General features: G+C 43.1%; 3 protein-coding genes and 1 pseudogene across 3 annotated transcripts; 1 reads left to right on the top strand and 3 right to left on the bottom strand.

Annotated features, from left to right (window-relative positions):
* Window positions 1–1,384: 1,384 nt before the first annotated feature.
* Window positions 1,385–2,314, bottom strand: OR10H4D (olfactory receptor family 10 subfamily H member 4D). Its single transcript, NM_001388928.1, is given in 1 exon segment — window positions 1,385–2,314. A coding segment is annotated over 1 exon segment (930 nt).
* An 8,101-nt stretch (window positions 2,315–10,415) lies between these two features.
* Window positions 10,416–11,264, bottom strand: OR10H4F (olfactory receptor family 10 subfamily H member 4F). The gene is given in 1 exon segment (NM_001388927.1): window positions 10,416–11,264. A coding segment is annotated over 1 exon segment (849 nt).
* A 6,202-nt stretch (window positions 11,265–17,466) lies between these two features.
* cOR10H11P lies at window positions 17,467–19,657 on the top strand (annotated as a pseudogene).
* A 4,347-nt stretch (window positions 19,658–24,004) lies between these two features.
* OR10H2 (olfactory receptor family 10 subfamily H member 2) lies at window positions 24,005–24,964 on the bottom strand. Its single transcript, NM_001388648.1, is given in 1 exon segment — window positions 24,005–24,964. A coding segment is annotated over 1 exon segment (960 nt).
* Between the last annotated feature and the right edge of the window lie 1,369 nt (window positions 24,965–26,333).

The raw sequence follows: 26,333 nt of genomic DNA, 5'->3' as shown, positions 1-26,333 counted from the left end.
TCAAAAATGTGAACAATTTGGGTGCTTGGGTGGCTCTTTTGGTTAAGCATCCCACTCTTCATTTAGGCTCAGGTCACGATCTTAGGGTCCTGGGATCGAGCACCACATAGGGTCTGCTTGAGATTCTCTCTCTCCTTCTTCCTCTCCCCATCCTGCTCACTCTCTTTCTCTCTCTCTCTCACTCTCTCAAAAAAATGTGAGAAGTAATAGATGTGGGTAATAAATGTGGAAAAGTAATACTTTATTTTGGGTCTTAGAAGAATGAATGCATAGGAAACCTTTCCTACATTTGGCAAGCAGCAGGCACTCACATATGATAGTAATTCTTACATTTTTGTTATAAAAACGTCTTTTTCTGGCAACTCAATTATCTGGCCACAACTTTGAATATTAACTTACCCAACAAAAGTCCCCCTTCCTGGATCCTGAGACATATGGTTTTCTGAACCCCAGCATGGTAGTCAAACAGACCTAAAGTTGTATGTGACCCCTTCATTTACATGTTGTATGACCTCCACCAACATTTCTCATCTATTAAAGGGGGTACCCACACCCTTGACCTCTCTTTTTGCCATCTTGAGATAGCATTGTGTCCTCCAAGACGTGCTCCAAATAGATTACATAAAACACAGGAATGAGAATTGATACTTTATTGAAAGCAACGTAGGGAAAAAGGGAAAAGGATTTCCATAAGATGTCAGAAAGCAACACACATTTAACATTCTGTATGTTCTTACCTCAGGACTAAACCCTCCTTGCCACCCTATCTCTCTCCTTTTCTCCATGTCACATTCTGACATCCATCACTCAACCAAGTTCAACATAGAAACATCCTTCAGGTCTATCTGTCCCAAGGGCAGAAGGAACTATTACATTCAACCATCTCCTTGGAGAAAAATAGTTAATTTTCTTTCTGCATTTGTTGTAATTCAGAGAACATTTATAAAAACACTGGACACAGTGCCTGGTGAGAAAAGCCCCAGTGCTGGTGGCATTTATTATTATGTTACCTTTATGTATGTTATGGTAAAGGCAGGTGAGAGTCCTCCCTTGCTTGTCTATTGAGGAAGAACTCTCTTCATCAATGCCTGCACATGCATGTGACTCTTTCTACCAGCCCATAGAGAAATAACACATTGTTGGAAAGAGGTAATGGGATGGTGTTAATCACAAAGGGTCAAAAATAAGAGATGATGATTGCTAGAGCCTATGCAAGAGAGAGGGGACAAACATATGGAAAAACTAATATGTAGCCTGCTCCAACACCTATGGATGCATCCAACAATACCTATTTAGTATTTCATATATTGAATACCTACAACAGTCCCCTGGAGATGATCATACCCCCAGTCATGTATCATATTCTTCATCACCAAACTGGCCATCAGGAACTTAGGGGACTGAATTTTCTCTGGAAGCTTTTCTTTATGGCATTCTTGAGCTCCTTATTCCTGAGGCTGAAAATGATTGGGCTGAGAAACGGGGTGAAGACTGTATATGTGGTGGCCATCAGGGTGTTACTGTCCATAGAATGGGGGCCCTTGGGCTTGAGGTAGATAATGGAGGCAAAACCATAGTGCACAATAACAATAGTGAGGTGGGACACACAGGTAGAGAATGTCTTGTGTCTGCCCTCAGCAGAGGGGATCCTCAATATGGCGGCCACAATGAAGATGTAGGAGAGGACGATGAGGAATAAGCAGCCCATCAGAGCTGAGACACACACCAGAATCACACTCAAGGTGACAGAGGAATTCTCATTCCCACAAGACAACTTTAGGAGGGAAAGCACATGGCAGAAAAAATGATGAATCACATTAGACTTACAGAAGGTGAGATGAAAAACTATCAGGGTCACCATCATCCCCATGACTGAGCCACCAGCCCAGGTCCAGGACACCAAACAGGCACAGGTGCGGGTGCTCATGAGCATGTTGTAGCGCAGGGGGTGGCAGATGGCTACATAGCGGTCATAGCCCATGATCATGAGCAAGAAGGAATGGGTGAAGCCAAACGTGAAGGAGAAGAACATCTGGGTGGCACAGTCCATAAAAGTGATGGAGTGGTGGCTGGAGAGCATGTCAACCAGCATGCGGGGGGTGATGGCAACAGTGAAGAGAATCTCAGAGATGGACAGGGCACACAGGAAGAGGTACATGGGCGTGTGCAGGCTGCGCTCACTCCAGACAGTAGCCATGATGAGCAGGTTCCCCAGCAGCGTGAACAGGTACATCAGCAAGTAGAACAGAAAAAAGGCAGGCAAGAGATGCTGTGGGAAGGTGGAGAAGCCCACGAGGATGAATTCAGACACCATGCTATAGTTCTGACCAGCCACGGATGCTGCATCTGCTGAGGCCAGAAAGAATATGAAGATACATGGTTAATTCCATGAAGGACAAGGATGAGACAGTATCAGAAAACCTACATGTGATTAGTCACATGAATAAACCAAAAAGGAAATTCTATGTAATTATATCATTCAGGCAGCAATCCGGATTGCTAAAGTCAACGTCTATTTATGATTTTACAAATTTATATATAATTAACACAAAACATCGTATTGCTTTATATATGTAACATACTAATTGACATATGTACATGTCTTGAAGATTTTCTTAAAGATTTATTTATTTATTTATTTGTTTGACAAAGAGAGGAGAAAGAGATCACACAAACACAGGGAGAGGCAGGCAGGCAGAGGGAGAGGGAGAAACAAGTTCCCCCCTGAACAGAGAGCCTGATGTGGGGCTTGATCCCAGGACCCTGGGATCATGACCTGGGCCAAAGACAGATGCTAACCCACTGAGCCATCCAGGAATCCCTTGAAGATTTTTTTAAAAATTTATTTATTCATGATAGACAGAGAGAGAGAGAGAGAGGCAGAGACACAGGAGTGCCGGGACCTCGACACGGGACTCAATCTGGGTACTCGATCTGAGGACTCCAGGATCGGACCCTGGGCCAAAGGCAGGCACTAAACCACTGAGCCACCCAGGGATCCCCTCCTTGAAGATTTTTAAAAAGCTTCTTCTCAACCCGAAACTAACTGAAGCTTTTTTGGCTAGCTAAGAATATATACCACAAAACTGGCAAATAGTACATGAAGTGGGAAACTAACAATGCATTATATTAGAATCAGGAACAAGCCAAGCTTACTCACTGTCTCTGCTGGTCATTAGCTGGGAACTGATAGCCTGGAGTGCTACTTGAGGATGGTAAGAAAAGAAGGATGATCAGGATCAGAAGGGAAGAGATGTGATCATCTACCTAGAAAGGTAAAAGGATAAAGGTGGAATATATTTGAGCAAACATAGAACTCAAGCTGCAGAAGATTAGATCAACATCCCAAACTCATAATATGTCCTGTAGAATTACACCCATAGTAATCATGCAAAACATACAATTTAAGGAAAAAGTAAGATAACATGACCATTAGTGATACCAACTATAACAAGACAGCTCTTACACATTTTGACCCGGGATTTCTTTATGCTAAAAAACTATTGAGCCCCTTACAGTGCTTTTGTTTGAGTAAGTTGTAACTCTCCAGTCAGTTATTAAAACTGAGATTCTTGGTGTGGTTTATGTATACAATGGAATATTACTCAGCCATTAGAAACGACAAATACCCACCGTTTGCTTCAATGTGGATGGAACTGGAGGGTATTATGCTGAGTGAAATAAGTCAATCAGAGAAGGACAAACATTATATGTTCTCATTCATTTGGGGAATATAAATAATAGTGAAAGGGAATATAAGGGAAGGGAGAAGAAATGTGTGGGAAATATTAGAAAGGGAGACAGAACATAAAGACTCCTAACTCTGGGAAACGAACTAGGGGTGGTGGAAGGGGAGGAGGGCGGGGGTGGGGGTGAATGGGTGATGGGCACTGAGGGGGCGCTTGACAGGATGAGCACTGGGTGTTATTCTGTATGTTGGTAAATTGAACACGAATAAAAAATAAATTTATTATAAAAAATAAAACTGAGATTCTTTGAAATATTTAGTTATTGAGCTTTGCACTGCAGAAAATTGACCAAGAAATATTATCTAGAATAAATAAGAAACCAGTTATATTAAGGAGGAGAGACTTCAATACAGAAATGACACAAGGATATGAGCAGAGAAGTCACAGGAGGAGGTGCACAGACACATGAAAGGATGGTTTTAAGGCAAGGAGAGGGTGGAGGAAATGACCCTGCACTTTCACTGTACACCCATTCATTTCCCTAGACTAGAGAGTGCCCAATGCAGGTCAAAATATAGAAGAAAGCACTTAAGCCTTGGGCCTGTTGGAAAGAAGAGAGAATGGAGAAGGATAGACTTTACAAGCTATATGTACCAGCACAGAGCTCCTGACCATCTATTTTGAATGCTCACAGCTGTCTGAGGGAGCTGTCACAGGATGTTTCAGTAGCATTGTAGTGGGGTTATGAACAAGCTTAGTTGGGGACTATAACAGGGAAGAGAGCAGGTCACAGGGGCTGGATGCAAACACTGGAGTGCCAGACACCAGTTCCATGCACACACAGTAGCATAAATAAACCTGTAAAAGGATCTTGAGTGAATGAAGCAAAAGCAGATGAACACTCTAGCATAACTCATTTGGGTACATGAAACACAGAGCACTGGAAACTATTGTAGATGATGGTGTAACGGTGTATATAAGTCACTCTATATCTGTCAAAACTCATAGAAAGTGCAATACAGAACGTGAATCCTAATGTAACCTGTGAGCTGAGTTAATAATAATGAATTTATATTAGTTCACCAACTGGGACAAATGAACCACATGAATACCAGATTGGACAGTCTTTAGCAGCAACTCAAGCCTCCACCCCCTAGATGCCAGTAGCATCCCATCTCTCCCTAAGAGCTGTGAAAACCAAAAGGGCCTCCACACGTGTACAAACATTATATAGGGGACAGAATCAGCCTCCAACAAGAAGACTTAGAAGGTGCAAAAGACACTAGGTTGAGTGAAGAACCCAAGACCCAGAATGCACTACCTGAAGATACTCCCAATCTGAGAGCTTGTCCTATGATCATTCTTCCAGGACTTGTCCCCATCCTGTCTTGGCCTTGCTCCCCACAACTGTCAAATATTATAACCTACCCTGTTCCTCCTGGTCCCCCCTCAGCCTGGGCTGCCTCTTCCAGGAAGCAGCCAGCAGGGAAGAATAGAAAAACTCTCCTGCCTGATGCTGTCAGCAGCACACAGGGGCAGGTGTGGGGTCAGACCTCAGGGCTCCTAGAACTGATGCTGTGTGCTTTAACCTGGCTGTGGCTTCCCAGCAGGCTGCTCCCAAGGGGCTCCCTGGGACACCAACCTGCAAGGCTGCCCTCAGGGTCTGGAGAGGCCAGAAAGATCATCAGAGGGTCTCCAGGGACCTACTGCCTGTACACCTTCCTCCAACACTCCAACACAACCAAGGTTCCCTGCTGTCTCTCTCTCTGCCCAGAGGACTAGAGACTAGGGACTCTCTGTCTTGGGGGAGATAGGGGTGGATTAGATGCTGGATTAGTACCCCTTGGGTCAAGGTAGGGTCAAGGGAAGGCAGGAGCTGAGCATCCCAGAGTGAGAAACCAGGGCTCTGCCCTGAGGTCAAGGTCCCTAGAAGGCTTCCCACAATAAGGGCAGTTTAGAGCTGGGTCTCAGAGAGTGGTGTCTCTTGCTCAATGGAAGTGGCCAAACAGTCCAGCCCCACCTCTCCTTGTGGTCAGTTCTTCCCTATCCCTGTTGGCCTGGTGGTCCAAGCCGGAGAGTCCACATTAACATATGCCTCTCTGGGATGTAATTAAACACATTTTGGTCTATGTGTTGTCTCTGTTTAATGACCATCTGATCAGAGAGTCTTTGTATGCTCCTGAGATGACTAGTGCCTGTGGCCTTAATGAAACAACACATCTGCCTCCAACTCCAATATCTGGTCTCACCTTTGAGTAATAGTTTGGATCCACACAAGGCCCCCTTCCTGATCCTCAGACAGATGCTTTTGCAAACCCCAGCCTCGGAGTCACCCAGAACTAAATTTCCATGGGACCCCTACCCTCATGTGTTGTGTAAACTCCACCAACAGATCTCATCTGCATGATAGGGGTACCTACAACCTTGACCTCTCTTGTGCCATCTTGAGATATCATTGTGCCCACAATACATGCCCCAGATAAGTTCAAGTAAAACACAGGAATGAGAATTAAAACTTTCCTGAAAGTAATATGGGGGGAAGAGTAAAGGATATCCATAAGATGTCAGACAGCAACACCTCTTTACCATCCTTTAAGTTCTAAAGCAAGTGTGAACCCCTTCTCCCTTCCAGCTGTCATTTCTGTCTCTATCCTTCTATCTCTCATCCCTTCCTCTCTCATTGACTCTTCCCTTTCCTTTGTGAAAATTGCCCTGTTACCAACCTCCTTGTCCTTCTTCATTCCTTTCCCAGGTTTTGCCCCATATCCAAATGTATGCAGTTTCTGTCGTATCAATTAAAAGGACTCCATCCCACTAGTTCTCTTCCTCTCTCTCTCCTTCAACTTCTAAACTCTTAACATAGAAAACCTCCCTTAGGGTCTATCTCTCAAAGCAGGGAGGAATTATAAAGAATAAACCATGGTCTATGAGACAAATACTTTATTATAATTTAAAACACAATACTATGAAATCCTGGATACAGTGCTTGATAAGAAAAGGGCCAATGTGGCATTTAATATTATGCTATTTTTGTTTATCCTTATGGTGGAAGAGAGGAAAGTCTTCCATTGTTTGCCCATTCAAGAGGAACCCTGTGCATCATTAACAAGACACACCCACATGATGGTGCCCTCCAATCCCCAGGTAGATAATATGTTCTGTGATGCAGCTAATAGGATGGACTTCATCACACGGGGTCAAGAACAAGAGATCAGAACCACTAGATCCCATGCAAGGAGGGCAAACTAATTGGAGAAAAACAAATATCAGGCATGCATCCATCTCCTGTGGATGTGTCTGTTTTCATATACTTGAAACCCATAGAACAGTTCTAGGGACACAGCAGTTTTGTCATATTTCCTCACCATTGTATTACCTCCAGCTGTCAGGAGATTAGGGGATTGAATTTTCTCCGGATGATTTCTTTTTCTTTTTAAGATTTTATTTATTTATTCATGAGAGACACACAGAGAGAGGCAGAGACACAGGCAGAGGAAGAAACAGGCTCCCTGCAAGGATTCAAAATAATATTAATAATAAATAAATAAATAAAACTCTATGTTTTATAAAAATTCAATATAATAAATGATTATCAAATATAATATGTAATAATATACATGTATGTAATAATAAAGCCCTTCTTACCCTCGCTATATGTAATGCACTCTAATACTTCCTATTCTATTCTGTTCTGTTTCATTTTTCTAAAAACTTATGGTCCGAATCCACTAAATTTATTTCATAGACCCGCTAGTGCGCCAGTGACCTGCATTTTTTAACATATTCTACAGACTTCTTCATGTGCAATGTAACTGTATACAAGATTGCTAGAACTGATCTTCTGAAGGTTATATGCCTTTAAAATTTGTATAGATGTTGGCCTGTTAGTGAATGGGTGACAGGCACTGGGGGTTATACACATAATATTTTCATATATAACAATATATTATTATATATTTATCACTATTATAATATAATTGTGCTATAGAATGATATTAATTATATTTGTATATTGATATATAATTTATATCATAGCATATATAAAATATATGCAGTATATTATATATTATATGCCTTTTTAACATATGTACCATATTAATATGGTATATTATATGTTACATATACTATATATAGTATTATAGTATATAATACATACTATATATAACTTAATATATATCACATTTTATATAGTGGAACAATACAATTATAGCATAGTATAATATGTAATATATTGTAATAGCATTAGAACAAGCATAGTAGCATAGTAGGCTACAATGGTAAGCAAGACAGAGTCCTTGCCCCTGAGGAGCTTACAATCTAATGGGGAGATTTACGGGGGACTAGAGTACCATGTGAAGGCTGCAAAATGCTTTAAGAGTGTCAAGAGCTGTGATTTTACATTTTTTTCCTCCTGTCAAACTTAGCAACTTGCCACATATTCCATAGAAGTGAAGGTCTCAGCATATATGAGTCATAAGTACATGTGAAGGATGGGCTCTCCAGGCCCTGGGCTGGGTACCCTGCAGCTATACACTGGAGGACCTTGCTACCAATGAGCAAATCCTGCAGCTGGGCTGTTGGGACTCCTTCACCTCTGCTAACAGATTTCCAAAGATACTCAGCCCTTCTCTTGAGCAATCTCAATGCCCTAAGTCTTCTCCATAAAGAAGAATGGCCTAAGAATCTGGCTTGAAATGAATTTCATCATGAAACCACATACATATAATGACAGGATGCCATTTCAGGAGTCAGTTTTCTAGGGCTGCTGTAACAAAGCACATAAACCACTTTGGCCAGAAGCCAAAGTCAGGGTCACCAGGTGTGAGTCAATGTGTGAGCAGGGCTGCATCCTTTGGAGGATCCAGGGGAGAATTTGTCTCCTGCTTTCCCAGCTGGGAGAGTCAGCAGGCATTCCTTGGCTCAAGGTTCCCACCTCAGCTACTGCAATCCCTCCTTTCAGTGTTCACAACCTCTATTTCTCTGTGTCTGATCCTTCCTGCCTCCTTTTATAAGGACACTTGCAATCATAGCAGGCCCATCTGGGTGATCCAGGGTAACCTCCCGTCTCAGATCCTGAACTGCATCTCATCTGCTTGCAGTCCCTTTGGCCAGGGAAGGGAACATGGTCACAGGTTCTGGATAAGGGCATCTCAGGTAGGACGGATTGGCATGAGTCATTAACACCAATAATTGTAAAATAATGAAATGGAACCCCAGGGTCTCAATGTCAGTGTTGATGTGACAAAGTGTCTCTGTAACTCCTCTGGAGTCAATGTTTCTCCCTGGCTGTGTGAAACCGCTGTGTGCACAGGCTGTACCTGCCCTCTTCCCCGAAAGTTGTCTATTCCTTCTAATGACAACCCTCTCCTCTCAGTAACAACCATATTTCTCTCTGCAGGCGCTTGAGAGAGGTGCATTCCTGATCACCAACTGCACACAAATGCAGATTGTAATAGATTCCTGCTTCAGCACTTCAGGGCTGTGTGGCTGCGGACAAATAATCTCTCAGGTTTGCATTTTCTGCATTTCAAAAATGTGGATAGTAATAGATGTGGGTCATATCTAAATGTGCAAAAATAATAGTTTATTTTGAATCTTAGAAGAGTGAACGAATACACAGGATATCTTTCCCACAGCATTTGGTAAACAGCAAGCACTCATATGTGATAGCCATTCTTACATTTATTACAATAAAATATTTTCTGCCTGCAGCCCAAATATCTGGCCACACCTTAGAGTATGACCCTACACCAATGGAAGGCCCTCTTCTTGGATGTTCAGACATGTGGGTTGCTGAACTCCAGCATGGGACTCAGACAGATCTAAAGTTGCATGTGACTCCTTCATTCATGTGTAACATCCACCAACATTTCTCATCTATTAAACAGGGTATGCATACCCTGACTACTTTTTATGCTATCTTGAGATAGCACTGTGCCCTCCAACACATCCCCCATATAGATTCAAGTAAAACACAGGAATGAGAAATTAATGTTTACTGAAAGTAATGGGAAGAAAGAGGAAAAAAGGAAAAGCATTTCCAGAAGATGTCAGATAGCAACACACTTTTAACATTCTCTGTTTTTGTATCCTAACATTGAACCCTCTCCTGCCCTATACTTGCCCCCTCCAATCCCTTTCTCTCTCTTTCTCTTCGCTTCATATTCTGACATCCTTCACTCAACTCAGATCAACAGAAACATTCTCTTAGGGTCTATCACATCCAAAGACAGAAGGAACTAGACAGAGTCAACTACCTTCCTGGAGACAAATAATTTATTTACTTGTTGTACATTTTCATATTAAAGGGTAATTATAAAACACTGGAAATGCCTGAAAGAAAAGCCCCAATGCAGGTGGCATTTATTATGCTTATTTCTGTTTATCTTATGGTGAAGGAGGCAAAGTCTTCTCTTGCTTCTCCAATCAGGTAGAATGATTGGGATCAGTGGCCATACACATTCATGTGATGCTCCTTTCTGGCCCATAGGTAGATAGCACATTCTTAGACACAGGTATGGGATGCAGATCATCACATGGGATCTTAAGAGATTATGATCACTAGATCTTACGCAAGAAAGAGGAAAACAAATTGGAGAAAAACAAATACCTAGCATATCCCCAAAACCTGCATGCATCCAACAATACCTATATTTTCAAAGTCCATGGGAGTAGACTTTATTATCACCAGCCATTCTATCATATTCCTCACCACCAAACTGGCTATCAGGAGTTTAGGGGACTGAATTTTCTCTGGAAGCTTTTCTTTATGGCATTTTTGAGCTCCTTATTCCTGAGGCTAAAAATGATTGGGCTGAGAAACGGGGTGAAGACTGTATAGGTGGTGGCCATCAGAGTGTTACTGTCCATAGAATGAGAGCCCTTGGGCTTGAGGTAGATAATGGAGGCAAAACTGTAGTGCACAATAACAATAGTGAGGTGAGACACACAGGTTGAAAAGGTCTTGTGTCTGCCCTCAGCAGAGGGGATCCTCAATATGGCGGCCACAATGAAGATGTAGGAGAGGATGATGAGGAATAAACAGCCCATCAGAGCTGAGACACACATGAGGATCACACCCAAGGTGACAGACGAATTCTCATTCCCGCAAGCCAACTTTAAGAGGGAAAACACATGGCAGACAAAATGGTGAATCACATTAGATCCACAGAAGGTGAGGTGAAAAACTATCAGAGTCACCATCATCCCCATGACTGAGCCACCAGCCCAGGTCCAGGACACCAAACGGGCACAGGTGCGGATGCTCATGAGCATGTAGTATCGCAGGGGGTGGCAGATGGCCACATAGCGGTCATAGCCCATGATCATGAGCAAGAAGGAATGGGTGAAGCCAAATGTGAAGGAAAAGAACATCTGGGTGGCACAGGCCACAAAGGTGATGGAACGGTGGCTGGAAAGCATGTCAACCAGCATGCGGGGGGTGACGGCAACAGTGAACAGAATCTCAGAGGTGGACAGGGCACACAGGAAGAAGTACATGGGTGTGTGCAGGCTGTGCTCACTCCAGATAGTAGCCATGATGAGCAGGTTCCCCAACAGCGTGAACAGGTACATCAGCAAGTAGAACAGAAAGAAGGCAGGCAGGAGATGCTGTGGGAAGGTGGAGAAGCCCACGAGGATGAATTCAGACACGATGCTATAGTTCTGGCCAGCCACGGATGCTGCATCTGCTGAGATCACAGAGGGAATGAGGGGACCGGCAGAAAGATCATGAATCTATATAACAATATTGTGTTTGAACAATAGGAAATATGTGAAATGGGTAAATATTAGATGCATTGTGTTAGGACTGGGCTGGGTGAATGACAAGGGTACTCACTGTTTCTACTGTTCTTTAGCATGGAACTGAAAGCTGTGAGCAGTGCTATATGGAAAGAAAAAAGAAAGAAGGCATGTAACCATTGGAAGGGAAGAGACCCTCTCATCCATCCAGAAAAGGAAAAGAATAAAGACATAAGACATCACAGGAAGAGAGAGCACAGAGCTGCAAATATTAGATCCACTTCCAAAAACCAGTTATTTCTCATAGAATTACAACAGTAGTAATCATTCAGAATATGAATTTTAAGTATAAAGTAAGATACCATTCCCAACAGTGACACCAAGTAGAAAGAAACAATTCTCAAGCGCTTGGTCCGGCGATTTCTTTGTACTCAAGAAAATTTGAGCCTCTAATGGACTTTTGTATGGGTGCATTATTCACTCCCCATGTTTATCATCTTTGAAATTAACACTGAGATTCTGTAAAAATATTCAGTTTTGGATACAGTCAAGCTGACTGGATGGGACACGAGACAGAGTTTATCTATTCCTTCATTCACCCTGTGGCAATTTGTGGTTTTACTCTAAGCATTTGAGGAATATATCCTCACCTTCATTGGAAAACTGAGGAGTTGATGGTCCCCAGAAAGGGTCTCTGTGGCCCTAGAGTTGTCCATCACACTTAGGAAGCCTCTGTTGTAAAATATATAGGATTCAATCACATGCAATACCTACAAATTCAGAAATTTTTACCATTATTAAAAATATAAGTAGATTTGAATACATGGAGAAAAATCTATACTCTCAGCTGGCATCAGTAAATATGGTAATGATGACACTTCTTCCTCAAATTATATCATCAGTCAACTACATTTATAGTTTCAGGGAATCAACTGTACATTTCATAAAAGTTTCCTTAAATTCCTTTTTCTTGTTTATTTATTTTTAAATTAAATTTCAATATGCCGCATATAGTATAACACCGAGTGTCATCGCGTGCCCTCCTTATGCTTGTCCTTCAGAAAAATAAGGTCAGTGCAAAACTATACTACTCTTCTAAAAATGGAATCAATAGGAAAGAAATGATATGGTATGCATGCAGACCTATTATAGACATAATGTGTATAATACACATCATAGTCATCTTTAAGTGTGACCCTGGAACAAAGACACTGATCAAATTGATTGGATACCTCAGAAAATATCCCTGCATGATTCACAGCTTAACATGTGATAAAGGTGGGACCACAGATCAAAGGGAAAAGGTGGACTGTCTAGGAGTTTGTGGTGGGAAAACTGGTCCTTTCATGAAGCAAAGTCCATCTGAACTTCTGTCTAAGACCACACACAAACAGGGATTCCAGGATTCAAGAATGAATTTGAAATAGAATTGAAAAGTTAATAGGAGAAGAAGGTGTAGGAGAATCATTTTGATGACCTAGGAGTGGAGACGACATCTTAAATTTAAGAAGCACAAACACTGGTTGATTGTGAAGGAACAAAAACACCAACACAAACAGTTTTGTTCAACAAAAGATATCCTGGATCCAGTTAACAGGAGATGGAAAGGTGGGGAAAGATCATTTTAATGGTCCACAATTGACCAGGGAATGTGATGTAGAAGAGGCCAGTTACCTCTACAAGTAGGAAGCTCAATACAGAAATGAGCAAAGGTGTGAGCAGAGAACTCACAGAGGGTGTAGCACAGGCAAAAGAAAACACACTAAAAAGAAAAAAAAAAGTGCAATTGCTGGGTCGTAGGGCAGATCTATTTTTAACTCTTTGAGGAACCTCCACACAGTTTTCCAGAGTGGCGGCACCAGTTCACATTCCCACCAACAGTGTAAGAGGGTTCCCTTATCTCCACATCCTCTCCAACATTTGTGGTTTCCTGCCTTGTTAATTTTCCCCATTCTCACTGGTATGAGGGAGTGTCTCATGGTGATTTTGATTTGTATTTCCCTGATGGCAAGTGATGCAGAGCATTTTCTCATGTGCATGTTGGCCATGTCTATGTCTTCCTCTGTGAGATTTCTGCTCATTTCTTTTGCCCATTTCATGATTGGATTATTTGTTTCTTTGCTGTTGAGTTTAATAAGTTCCTTATAGATCTTGGAAACTAGCCCTTTATCTGATACGTCATTTGCAAATATCTTCTCTCATTCTGTAGGTTGTCTTTGAGTTTTGTTGACTGTATCCTTTGCTGTGCAAAAGCTTCTTATCTTGATGAAGTCCCAATAGTTCATTTTTGCTTTTGTTTCTTTTGCCTTCGTGGATGTATCTTGCAAGAAGTTACTATGGCCGAGTTCAAAAAGGGTGTTGCCTGTGTTCTTCTCTAGGATTTTGATGGAATCTTGTCTCACATTTAGATGTGAGACATTGTGATGCCCTCAGCTATGGTTTTCTTTGTTAAAATTCCCCTGGCTATTCAGGGTCTTTTCTGATTCCACACAAATCTTAAAATAATTTGTTCCAACTCTCTGAAGAAAGTCCATGGTATTTTGATAGGGATTGCATTAAACGTATAAATTGCCCTGGGTAACATTGACAAGGAGCCTTGGTGTCCATCAAAAGATGAATGGATAAAGAACATGTGGTTTATGTATGCAATGGAATATTACTCAGCCATTAGAAATGACAAATACCCACCATTTGCTTCGACGTGGATGGAACTGGAAGGTATTATGCTGAGTGAAATAAGTCAATCGGAGAAGGACAAACATTATATGGTTTCATTCATTTGGGGAATATAAATAATAGTGAAAGGAAATAGAGGGGAAGGGAGAAGAAATGGATAGGAAATATCAGAAAGGGAGACAGAACACGGAAGACTCCTAACTCTGGGAATCGAACTAGGGGTGGTGGAAGGGGAGAAGGGCGGGGGGTGGGGGTGACTGGGTGGCGGGCACTGAGGGGGGCACTTGACGGGATGAGCGCTGGGTGTTATTCTGTATGTTGGCAGATTGAACACCAATAAAAAAAAATAGTGAAAGGGAATAAAGGGGAAAGGAGAAAAAATAAGTGGTAAATATCAGAAAGGGAGACAGAACATGAAAGACTCCTAACTCTGGGAAACGAACTGGGGGGAGGGGTGGAAGGGGAAGTGGGTGGGTGGTGGGGGTGACTGGGTGGCGGGCACTGAGGGGGGCACTTGACAGGATGAGCACCGGGTGTTATTCTGTATGTTGACAAATTGAACAGCAATAAAAAATAAATTTATTAAAAAGAAAAAGAAATAGAAAAAAAAGAGAGGGAGGAAAGGAATGAGAGAAAGAAAGGGAAATGCAGTGGGAATTCAGTGTAACCTATTCAGTGCCTCAAATTAGAAAGTGCCCAGTGCTGATCAGGATCTGGGGAGAAAGCAATATTTGTGCACTGCCTGTGAGAGCCAGGTGGGGAAAATTAACAGTTCATCTGCTAAGTGCACCAGCCCAGGGCTCCAGCATCTATCTCCATTGCTCACATCTGTCACAAGGGACCTATCAGAGGATGGTTCTGTAAATTTGCCTGTAGTGGAGAAATGGACAAGCCTGCTTGGGCACCATAACTGGGAAGATAGTAGGTCACATGGGCTGGAGCAAACCCTGGAGCCCTAGGCAGCAGTTCAATGCACCCACAGCAGCATAAATAAACCTGTAAAACAGTCTTGAGTGAATGAAGCAAAAGCACATGAACACTGTACTACTACTTAGGCACATGAAAAATACAGCACCTGAAACTATTCTGGATGATATTGTAATCGTGCACACATGTCATTCTACATCTGTCAAAACTCATAGAATGTGCAACAAAGAGAGTGAACCCTAATGTAACTTGTGAGCCAAGTTAATAATAACGAATCAATATTTGTTCACCAATTAGGACAAATGCACCACAAGAATACCAGATTGGACAACTTTTAGCAGCCACCCAGGGCTCAACCCACTAGATGCCAGGAGCATTTCTTCCCTCTCCATAAGCTGTCACAACCAAAAGTTCCTCCAGGCATATAGAAACATTTCAGGAGGGAGAAGGTAGATTCAGCCCCAAACAAGAATGCTGATTTATTTTTTGGTCATTTATTATTTTATTTTATTTATTTTATTTTATTTTATTTTATTTTATTTTATTTTATTTTATTTTATTTTTTAATAAATTTATTTTTTATTGGTGTTCAATTTACCAACATACAGAATAACACCCAGTGCTCATCCCGTCAAGTGCCCCCCTCAGTGCCCGTCAACCATTCACCCCCACCCCCCGCCCTCCTCCCCTTCCACCACCCCTAGTTCGATTCCCAGAGTTAGGAGTCTTTATGTTCTGTCTCCTTTTCTGATATTTCCTACACACTTCTTCTCCCTTCCCTTATATTCCCTTTCACTATTATTTATATTCTCCAAATGAATGAGAACATATAATGTTTGTCCTTCTCCGATTGACTTCACTCAGCATAATACCCAATGCTGATTTAGAAGCAGTAAGGACACTAGGCTGGGTGAAGAATCCAAGAACAACCTAAAAGACTCCCAAAAATTGTCCGAGGCTGAGAGCCTGTCCTATGATTCTTCTCCCAGGCCTGTCCCCATCCTTTCTTGGCCTTGCTCCCCACAACTGTCAAATATTACAACCTACCCTGTTCCTCCTGGTCCCCCTCAGCCTGGGCTGCCTCCTCCAGGAAGTAGCCAGCAGGGAAGAATAGAAAAGCTCTCCTGTGATGCTGTCAGCAGCACACAGGGGCAGGTGTGGGGCCAGACCTCAGGGCTCCTGGAACTGATGCTGTGTGCTTTAACCTGGCTGTAGCTTCCCAGCAGGCTGCTCCCCAGGGGCTCCCTGGGACACCAACCTGCAAGGGCTGCCCTCAGGGTCTGGAGAGGCAAGAAGGATCATCACAAGCCCTCCAGGGCCTGCTGCCTGTACACCTTCCTCCAACACTCCAACACAACCAAGGCTCCCTGCTATCTTTCTCTGCCCAGAGGACTAGGGACTAGGGACTCCCAGTCTTAGTGGAGACAGGACTGAATTGATTAGATGCTGGATTAGTCCCCCTTGGGTCAAGACAGGGTCAGAGGGAACACAGGAGCTGAGCATCCCAGAGTGAGAATCCAGGGCCTTGTCTTGGGGTCAAAGCAGGTGGAGGCTTCTCACAATAAGGGCAGTTTATTTTTATTTTATTTTTTTAATAAATTTATTTTTTATTGGTGTTCAATTTACCAACATACAGAATAACACCCAGTGTTCATCCCGTCAAGTGCCCCCCTCAGTTCCCGCCACCCAGTCCCCCCACCCCCCGCCCTCCTCCCCTTCCACCACCCCTAGTTCGTTTTCCAGAGTTAGGAGTCTTTATGTTCTGTCTCCCTTTCTGATATTTCCCACACATTTCTTCTCCCTTCCCTTATATTCCCTTTCACTATTGTTTATATTCAATAAGGGCAGTTTAGAGCTGGGTCTCAGAGAGTGGTGTCTTTTGGTCAATGGAAGTGTTCAGTGTCTTCTGGCCAATTAGCCAGCCCCACCCCTCCTTGTGGTCAGTTATATATATATATATTTGATTTGCCAACATATAGTTTAACACCCAGTGCTCATCTCGTAAGTGCCCCCCTCAGTGCCTGTCACGCTGTCACCCCATCTCTCCGCCCACCTCCCCTTCCACCACCCCTTGTTCATTTCCCAGAATTAGGAGTCTCTCATGTTTTGTCTCTAATTTTTTTCTCTAATTTTTCCCACCCATTTTCTCTCCTTTCCTCTAAAATCCCTTTCAGTATGTTTTATAGAGTGGCTTTTGATTGCTAGTGAATTGGGTGGTGGCTGGTAGCACAGGATAATTTTAGGAAGGAGGCTGCTCACCAGAGCTACCAAGCAGTGTTTAGAGACTTGGAACCATCAGGGGCGAGAGAGGGGTTACAGACTGATACTCTAGTAGTGATAATCAATTATTTAATCAATCATGTCCATGTATTAACCTCCATAAAAACTTCCGGAATGATGGAATTCAGAGATCTTAGCAGTTGATGAACCCATGAAGGTACTAGGAGGGTGGCAAGTCCAGAGAGGGCATGGAGATTCCTCACTCCTTCCTCTATACCTTGCAGGATACATCTCTTTTTGGCTGCTCCTGAGTTGTGTCTTTCATAATAAACCTGAGAGAGTGAGTGTGGCATTTTCCTGATTTCTATAACTCATTCTAGTCAAGTATCCAAACTTAAAGGGGGAATTTGGAAATCCTCACATTTGTATCCATTTCAGACAGAAGTGCAAGTACCCTGGGCACCCAATACTTGCGACTGGCATCTCGAGGTAGTAAGTGTCAGTATTGAACAGAATTATAGGACACCAAGGTGGTGTCTGGGTAGCTGGAGATTTGGTCATTGCTTTGGAAAGAACTCACCCATTTGGTGTTTTGAGAGTTAGAAGTAGACACAGCTCACTTCCTGTCTCCCTCTGTCCAGTCAACAACACTGTTCATTCTACCTCTGAAGTCAACCTCAGGATGCCATCCAGGGTGCCCCAACACCTCTCCCCATCTCTTCCTGCATCTGCCCACCTTATCTGCTCTCAGCAGCCTGCATCCCTCACCAGACCGGGGGAGGGGGTGTCTCTACAAACAGGAGTCTGACCATGCTGATTATGACTAAAATGTACCTCTTGGTACAAACACTTTGGAAAACTGTGTGGAGGTATTTATTCAAGCTGAACATAGGTATGCCCTATGAGTTGGTATTTACACAGCTAACTACAGTCCCAACATAACACATAAGTATTAATCTACTAAAAGACATGTACTATATGTCATTAGAACACTATTCACAGGAAGCCCCACCAGGAAACATTCTTGACTATGTTCATATAATGGAATACAGATCTTTCTTCTATGCATTTAAAAAACATTTAGGGGGGATCCCTTGGTGGCTCAGCAGTTTAGCGCCTGCCTTTGGCCCAGGGCGTGATCCTGGAGTCCTGGGATCGAGTCCTGCGTCGGGCTCCCTGCATGGAGCCTGCTTCTCCCTCTGCCTGTGTCTCTGCCTCTCCTTCTCTCTCTCTCTATCATGAATAAATAAATAAAATCTTAAAAAAAATTTGGGGGTCCCCATGGCCCTTAGAACAAACTCCTCAAGTGGACACAATGGTCTTGCATGCTCTTGCCCTTCCTACTTGTCTGCCTTCACATTACAGACCTCCCCCAACCACCTACACTCTCTGGGGCACACTGAACATACCATTGTGCCAAATGCACCATATCTCTGTCACCCTGAGCCTTTGTTCTACTCTCCCGCCTGTCTGCAAATGTCTCTTCCACCTGCCTGTCTCACCTGAAGCATACCTACTCAACCTCCAGATTTTCCTGCAGACACCACCAATTTCAAAGTCTCCTAATCCCAGGTTGTGTCTGTGACCCACACTTAGCTTTTCCAGATCCCTAGGCTGTCCCCAAACACCTGTGACCACTCTGCTATCATCTTGGTTATATGACAGCTTCCCTCAGTGGACCATAGCATAGATAGGAGAGGACAGAGATCTAGCCTTTGGTATTGCTGGATCCCAGCACCTAGAATATTTCCATATAAAATAAGTCTTCAAAAAAATTTCTTGACTATATGAATGAGTAAATGAAGGCAAAGTGCTTTGAGGACGTATAGCACTCCTTTCTGTTCATAACCATGGGCAATGATCAGCATGTGGCCATCTGCCACCCAGAGCACCACAACATGCTCATGAGTCCCTATGGCTGTGCCATTGTGTGTTCTGATGTTGGGCTGGTGGCTCAATCATGGGGAAGATGGTGACCGTGACAGGTTTTCACCTCACCTTCTGTGGGTCTAATGTGATCCACCATTTTTCCAGCCTCATGCTTGGCCTGTGGGAAGGAGACATCATCTGTCACCTTGAGAGGGGTCCTGGTGTGTGTCACAGCTCTGATGGGCTGTTTATGCCTCATTGCCTCCATGGTATTGAGGATCTCGTCTGCTGAGGGCAGGCATAAGACCATCTCCACTTGTGTCTCCCACCTCACTGTGGTCATTGTGCAATATGTTTTTGCCTCCACTATCTAGTTTCAGCCCGTGGACCCATTTCTATGGACAGTAACACTCTGATGGCCACCACCTACAGTCTTCACCCCCTTTCTCAGCCCAATCATTTTCAGCCTTCAGTATAAGGAGCTCAAAAATGTCATAAAGAAATCATCCAGGGACACCTGTGTGGCTCAGTGACGGAGTGTCTGCCTTCAGCTCAGGGCGTGATCCCTAGTTCATGCTATGTACCAAAATTAATTCAAAATCCATCAAAGACCTAAATGTAAGAGCTAAAACTATCATGTTCTTAGAGGAAAACATTGCTAGGAATCTCCATCACCTTGGATTAAGTAATCATTTCTTACACATTACACCCAAACCATTAGCAACAAAAGAATCCAATACATAAATTGGATGTCATCAGAACTAAAATCTTCTGTACTGCAAAGAATAACAGCAAGAGAGTGAAAAGACAACTCATAGAACGTGAGATAATATATGAGACTCACATATCTGATAAGGGCCTTGTAACTAGAAACTATAAAGAATAATTTCAACTTAGCAAAAAGACAAACAAAAAATTGGTGAAATGCAGAGCATTTTCTCATGTGCATGTTGGCCATGTCTATGTCTTCCTCTGTGAGATTTCTCTTCATGTCTTTTGCCCATTTCATTATTGGATTGTTTGTTTCTTTGGTGTTGAGTTTAATAAGTTCTTTATAGATCTTGGAAACTAGCCCTTTATCTGATACATCATTTGCAAATATCTTCTCCCATTCTGTAGGTTGTCTTTTACTTTTGTTGACTGTATCCTTTGCTGCACAAAATCTTCTTATCTTGATGAAGTCCCAATAGTTCATTTTTGCTTTTGTTTTTGTTTCTTTTGCCTTCGTGGATGTATCTTGCAAGAAGTTACTGTGGCCGAGTTCAAAAAGGGTGTTGCCTCTATTCTCCTCTAGGATTTTGATGGAATCTTGTCTCACATTTAGATCTTTCATCCATTTTGAGTTTATCTTTGTGTATGGTGCAAGAGAGTGGTCTAGTTTCATTCTTCTGCAGGTGGATGTCCAATTTTCCCAGCACCATTTATTGAAGAGACTGTCTTTCCTCCAGTGGATAGTCTTTCCTCCTTTATCGAATATTAGTTGACCATAAAGTTGAGGGTCCACTTCTGGATTCTCTATTCTGTTCCATTGATCTATGTGTCTGTTTTTGTGCCAGTACCACACTGTCTTGATGACCACAGCTTTGTAGTACAACCTGAAATCTGGCATTGTGATGCCCCCAGCTATGGTTTTCTTTTTCAAAATTCCCCTGGCTATTCAGGGTCTTTTCTGATTCCACACAAATCTTAAAATAATTTGTTCTAACTCTCTGAAGAAAGTCCATGGTATTTTGATAGGGATTGCATTAAACGTGTAAATTGCCCTGGGTAACATTGACATTTTCACAATATTAATTCTACCAATCCATGAGCATGGAATTTGCCATCAGGGAAATACAAATCAAAACCACAATGAGATACCACCTCACACCAGTGAGAATGGGGAAAATTAACAAGGCAGGAAACCACAAATGTTGGAGAGGATGCGGAGAAAAGGGAACCCTCTTACACTGTTGGTGGGAATGTGAACTGGTGCAGCCACTCTGGAAAACTGTGTGGAGGTTCCTCAAAGAGTTAAAAATAGACCTGCCCTATGACCCAGCAATTGCACTGTTGGGGATTTACCCCAAAGATACAGATGCAATGAAACGCCGGGACACCTGCACCCCGATGTTTCTAGCAGCAATGTCCACAATAGCCGAACTGTGGAAGGAGCCTCGGTGTCCATCGAAAGATGAATGGATAAAGAAGATGTGGTTTATGTATACAATGGAATATTACTCAGCCATTAGAAATGACAAATACCCACCATTTGCTTCAACATGGATGGAACTGGAGGGTATTATGCTGAGTGAAGTAAGTCAATCGGAGAAGTACAAACAGTGTATGTTCTCATTCATTTGGGGAATATAAATAATAGTGAAAGGGAATATAAGGGAAGGCAGAAGAAATGTGTGGGAAATATCAGAAAGGGAGACAGAACATGGAAGACTCCTAACTCTGGGAAACGAACTAGGGGTGGTGGAAGGGGAGGAGTGTGGGGGTGGGGGTGAATGGGTGACGGGCACTGAGGGGGCACTTGACGGGATGAGCACTGGGTGTTATTCTGTATGTTGGTAAATTGAACCCCAATAAAAAATAAATTTATTTAAAAAAATTGGTGAAATGTTTCAACAGCACTTCTCCAAGAACACATAGAAATGGCCAACAAGCATGTGATGAGATGCACAATATCATTTCTTATTAGAGAAATTCAAATCAAAACTACCATGAGATGCCACTTCTTACCACTAAGATACAGGACAGGTAATAACAAATGTTGGCAAAGATGTGGAGAAATTTGAACCCTACTACACTGCTAGTGGGGATATATAAGGGTGCAGCCACTTTGGAAAAGAGTATGGAACTTTCTTTAAATGATAGGCCAGTTCAAATGGATACTTTAGGGTAAAAAGTAATTCAATCGGCCACCTGCGTGTGGACCATCATGACTGTGCAATTTTCTGCGTATCCCATTGGCCACTGGTCCCTATAAAGCTGCTACGCCTCTTAGTCTCGGGGTCCAAGTCCCTGCTCCGCTGTGTTGGGTATACTTGGACCCAAGCTCGAGCTTGTAATAAACCCTTGTGTGTTTGAAAAAAAAAAAATTAAACATAAAGTTACCCTTGAATCCAAAAAATCCACTCCTTAGTATACATGCAACAGTATGAAACCATATATTCAAGAAAAATGTGTACTCAAATGTGTACTCAAAATGTTTCTAGTGGCATTATTCAACATAGCAAAAAGTAGAAACACTGAGAAGTTCAGTAATAGACAGATGAAATACAGTATGTCCCATTATCAATAGCCAAACTATGGAGAGAGCCCCAATGTCCATCGAGTGATGAATGGATATATATATATATATATATATCACATCATTACTCAGCCATCAAAAAAATGAAATCTTGGGGAATCCCTGGGTGGCTCAGCAGTTCGGCGCCTGCCTTTGGCCCGGGGCATGATCCCAGGATCGGGTCCCGCATCGGGCTCCCTTGGTGGAGCCTGCTTCTCTCTCTGCCTGTGTCTCTGCCTCTCTCTCTCTCTCTCTCTCTCTCTCTCTATGTCTACCATGAATGAATGAATAAATAAATAAATCTTTAAAAAAAATGAAATCTTGTTATTTGTAACAGTGTAGATGGACCCAGAGGGTATTGTGCTAAGCAAAATAAATCACTCAGAGAAAGACTGATGCCATATGATTTCACTCATATATGGAATTTAAAAAACAAAACAGATGAACATATGGAAGGGGGGGATAAAGGAGAGAGGGAAACTGCCATAAGAGACTCTTAATGATGGAGAACAAACTGAAGGTTGATGGAGGGAAGTGAGTGAGAAGTGGGCTAGATAGGTGATGAATATTAAGGAGCGTACTTGTGATGGGCACTGGGTGTCGTATTTAAGCAATGAACCTCTGAATTCTATTCCAGAAACCAATATTACACTGAATCTTAACTAACTAGAATTTAAATTAAAAAAAAAGAAATACAATATGTCCATACAATGGAATAGTATTTGACAATAAAAATGAATGGGCCTCACACATCTACAACATGATGGAACCTTGAACACATTGTGCTAAGTGAAAGAACTCAGTCAAAAAGACAACCTGATGTATAATTACATTTATGTGAAATATCCAGAACAAGCAAAGTGAAATGAGTAAGTCACAGGAATGATGAAACGTACAGCATAGGGAATGTAGTCAATGGTATTTGTAATAGTATTGTGTGGGGTCAAATCACTATATTGTATAATTGAAACTAATCTAACATCGTGTGGCAACAATACTTCAATTAAAAAATTTTTAAACAATATTTTCTGAGAAAAAAAGTGGTTTCCTAGGGCTGGGGGTTATGGGAGTTGGGGAAGAAATGGGGACTGAATGGGTAGAGGTTACTTTTTTGGGTGACAAAAATGTTTCAAATTGATTGTGATGATGATCACATAACTCTGAATATACTAAAGACCACCTGAATTGTGTACTTTAAACAGGCAAATTATATGAAATTATATGGCATGTGGATTATATCTTGATAAAACTGTTTGATTATAAATAAAACTAATATCCAAGACACAAACCAAGGGAGAAAAAAGAAGTAAAGTTCACATTTATTGAGCACCTGCTATGTCATGGGTGTTGTTTCAAAAACTTTTTTTTTTATTGGTGTTCAATTTGCCAACATATAGCATAACACCCAGTGCTCATCCCATCAAGTGCCCCCCTCAGTGCTTGTCACCCAGTCACCCCCACTCCCCGCACACCTCCCTTTCCACCATCCCTTGTTCGTTCACTTTTTACCAATCTTACTAGGTAGTCATTGTTCACCCCATTGTACAGATGAGGGTATGGTCATCCTTCTACCTTATTCTAAGACCACCCCCACACTGGCCACTTAGATGCTGGAGGGATAGAGTTTACTGAGGAAGGTCTTCTTCATGGCGATCTTCAGCTCCTTATTCCTGAGACTGAAGATGATGGGGCTGAGGAAGGGCGTGAGGACCGTATAGGTGATGGCCATCAAGGTGTTGCCTTCCTGGGAGTGCAGACCCTTGGGCTTGAGGTAGATAACAGAGGCAAAGCCATAGTGCACAATGACCACTATAAGGTGGGACGCACAGGTGGAGAAGGCTTTGTGCCTGCCCTCAGCAGAGGGGATCCTCAAGATGGCAGCCACGATAAAGGCATAGGAGAGGAGGATGAGGAGAAAGCAGCCCAGCAGGGCGGTGATGCACACCAGCCCCACGCCCAGGGCCACTATTGGTACATCAGTTCCACAGGCCAGCTTCAAGAGAGGGGGCACATGACATAAAAAATGGTGGATCTCATTGGGTCCACAGAAAGTGAGGTGGAAAACAGCTGTGGCCACCACCAGCCCTATGATCGAGCCACCAGCCCAGGACCAGGCCACCAGGTAGGTGCAGCCACGGGGGCTCATGAGCACATTGTAGCGCAGAGGGTGGCAGATGGCCACATAGCGGTCGTAGCCCATGACCGTGAGCAGGAAGGAGTGGGTGAAGCCGAACGTGAAAGAGAAGAACATCTGGCTGGTACAGGCTGCAAAGGCGATGGTGCGGCGGGTGGAGAGCAGGTCTGCCAGCAGGCGCGGGGTGATGGCCAAGGTGTAGAGGATCTCGGAGATGGACAGGGCGCACAGGAAGAGGTACATGGGCGTGTGCAGGCCGCGCTCGCTCCAGACAGTGGCCATGATGAGCAGGTTCCCCAGCAGCGTGAACAGGTACATGAGCAGGAACAGCAGGAAGAAGGCAGGCAGGAGATGGGGCGGGAAGGTGGAGAAGCCCACGAGGATGAATTCAGACACAGAGCTGTGGTTTAGGCCCAAGGTGGCAGCCATCCCTGAGTGGGGAGAGAGTGAAGGTGGCCCGGTGGGCAGGAGCTCCGGGTCTGCGCTGAGCCCAGCCCTGGAGGACTTCCTGGGGTGGGGGGGTCCCCACTCTGGGCCAGTTCCTCTGCCACTCGCTGCTCATGATGACTGTCAGCGCTCCTCAGAGCTGCTTGAGGTTCAGGGAAGATTATGCGCTTCAAGGGCACAGTGTAGCCCTGGCGATTAGCAAGAATGTGGTAAAAAATAATACTGGTGATAAGAATTACAACTACTGTTATTACTATTATTGATTCCATATACAACCACCTGACTTTCCTGCCTTTGAGCATGTTAATCACTCCATGTTTCTCTCCATCTCTGTGATTCCAAATCCTTCCTGAATTTTAAGTCCGAGCTACTCCCTAATTGCTATCTTCAGCTGTTGGTCACCTCTCTTGCGTGACGTAGAGAGGATACAGGCTCTGGTTAATTTTCAGCATTACCCCTTACTAGCTCACTGGGAACATGGGATAATAATGCTTATTCCACAGGGCTGTCGTGGCACTAGGCGAGGTGACGCACATTCAGCTCTTAGCTACTCTTGCTGTTGTGTGGTCTAACATGAGTGAGTCGCTCACAAGGATGTGGCAGTGACGGGCATCACCAGAGTCTGACCCCAGCTGGGCACTCTATCTCTGGTATTTACCAGTGCCATTCTCTGAATCTCCTTCCCTCTCCCTGAGCCCTACCTACTCTCCTATCCCCAAACTCCTCCTTCATGGAGCAACCAAGGCTCGCAGCTGTGGGTTCTCTCATGTTCTTCCCTAAGGGGCAACAGATTCACATCTGCCCTGGCTCCCTGTGAGGACAGCTCTCCTAAGCATCTGCTTCGTCAGGTGCTGCTTCTCTGTCTCTCTGTCTTCCTCTCTCTGCCACCAACAGACTTGCAAAAAAGCAACACCTTGGGGCACCTGGGTGGCTTCGTAGTTAAGCATCTGCCTTCAGGCCCAGGATCCTGGGATTAAGCCCTGCATCTGTCATGATCTCAGGATCCTGGGGATTGAGCCCTGTGTCCAGGTTTCTTGCTCAGCAAGGAGTTGGCTTCCCCGTCTCCCTCTTCCTCTCTCTACTCATGTTCTCTCTCTCTCTCTCAAATAAATAAATAAAATATTTTTTAAAATGCAACATCTTCTTTTAAAATGCAGAATGGGTCAACAGATGAATGGATAAACAAAAAGTGGTATAATCATATAATAGAATATCATTTAGGTATACAAGATCATGAAGTACTGACACACGCTACGACACAGATAAACCTTAAAGAGATTAAGCTGAGTGAAAGAAGCTAGCCACAAAGACCACGTAATGTATGATTTCATTTATTTGAAATATCCAGAAT

The sequence above is a fragment of the Canis lupus genome, chromosome 20 (genome assembly GCF_011100685.1).
Source record: "Canis lupus familiaris isolate Mischka breed German Shepherd chromosome 20, alternate assembly UU_Cfam_GSD_1.0, whole genome shotgun sequence".
NCBI lineage: Eukaryota > Metazoa > Chordata > Mammalia > Carnivora > Canidae > Canis > Canis lupus.
The sequence above is the reverse complement of the archived record's forward strand: the minus strand, read 5'-3'. Positions and strand labels throughout refer to the sequence as shown.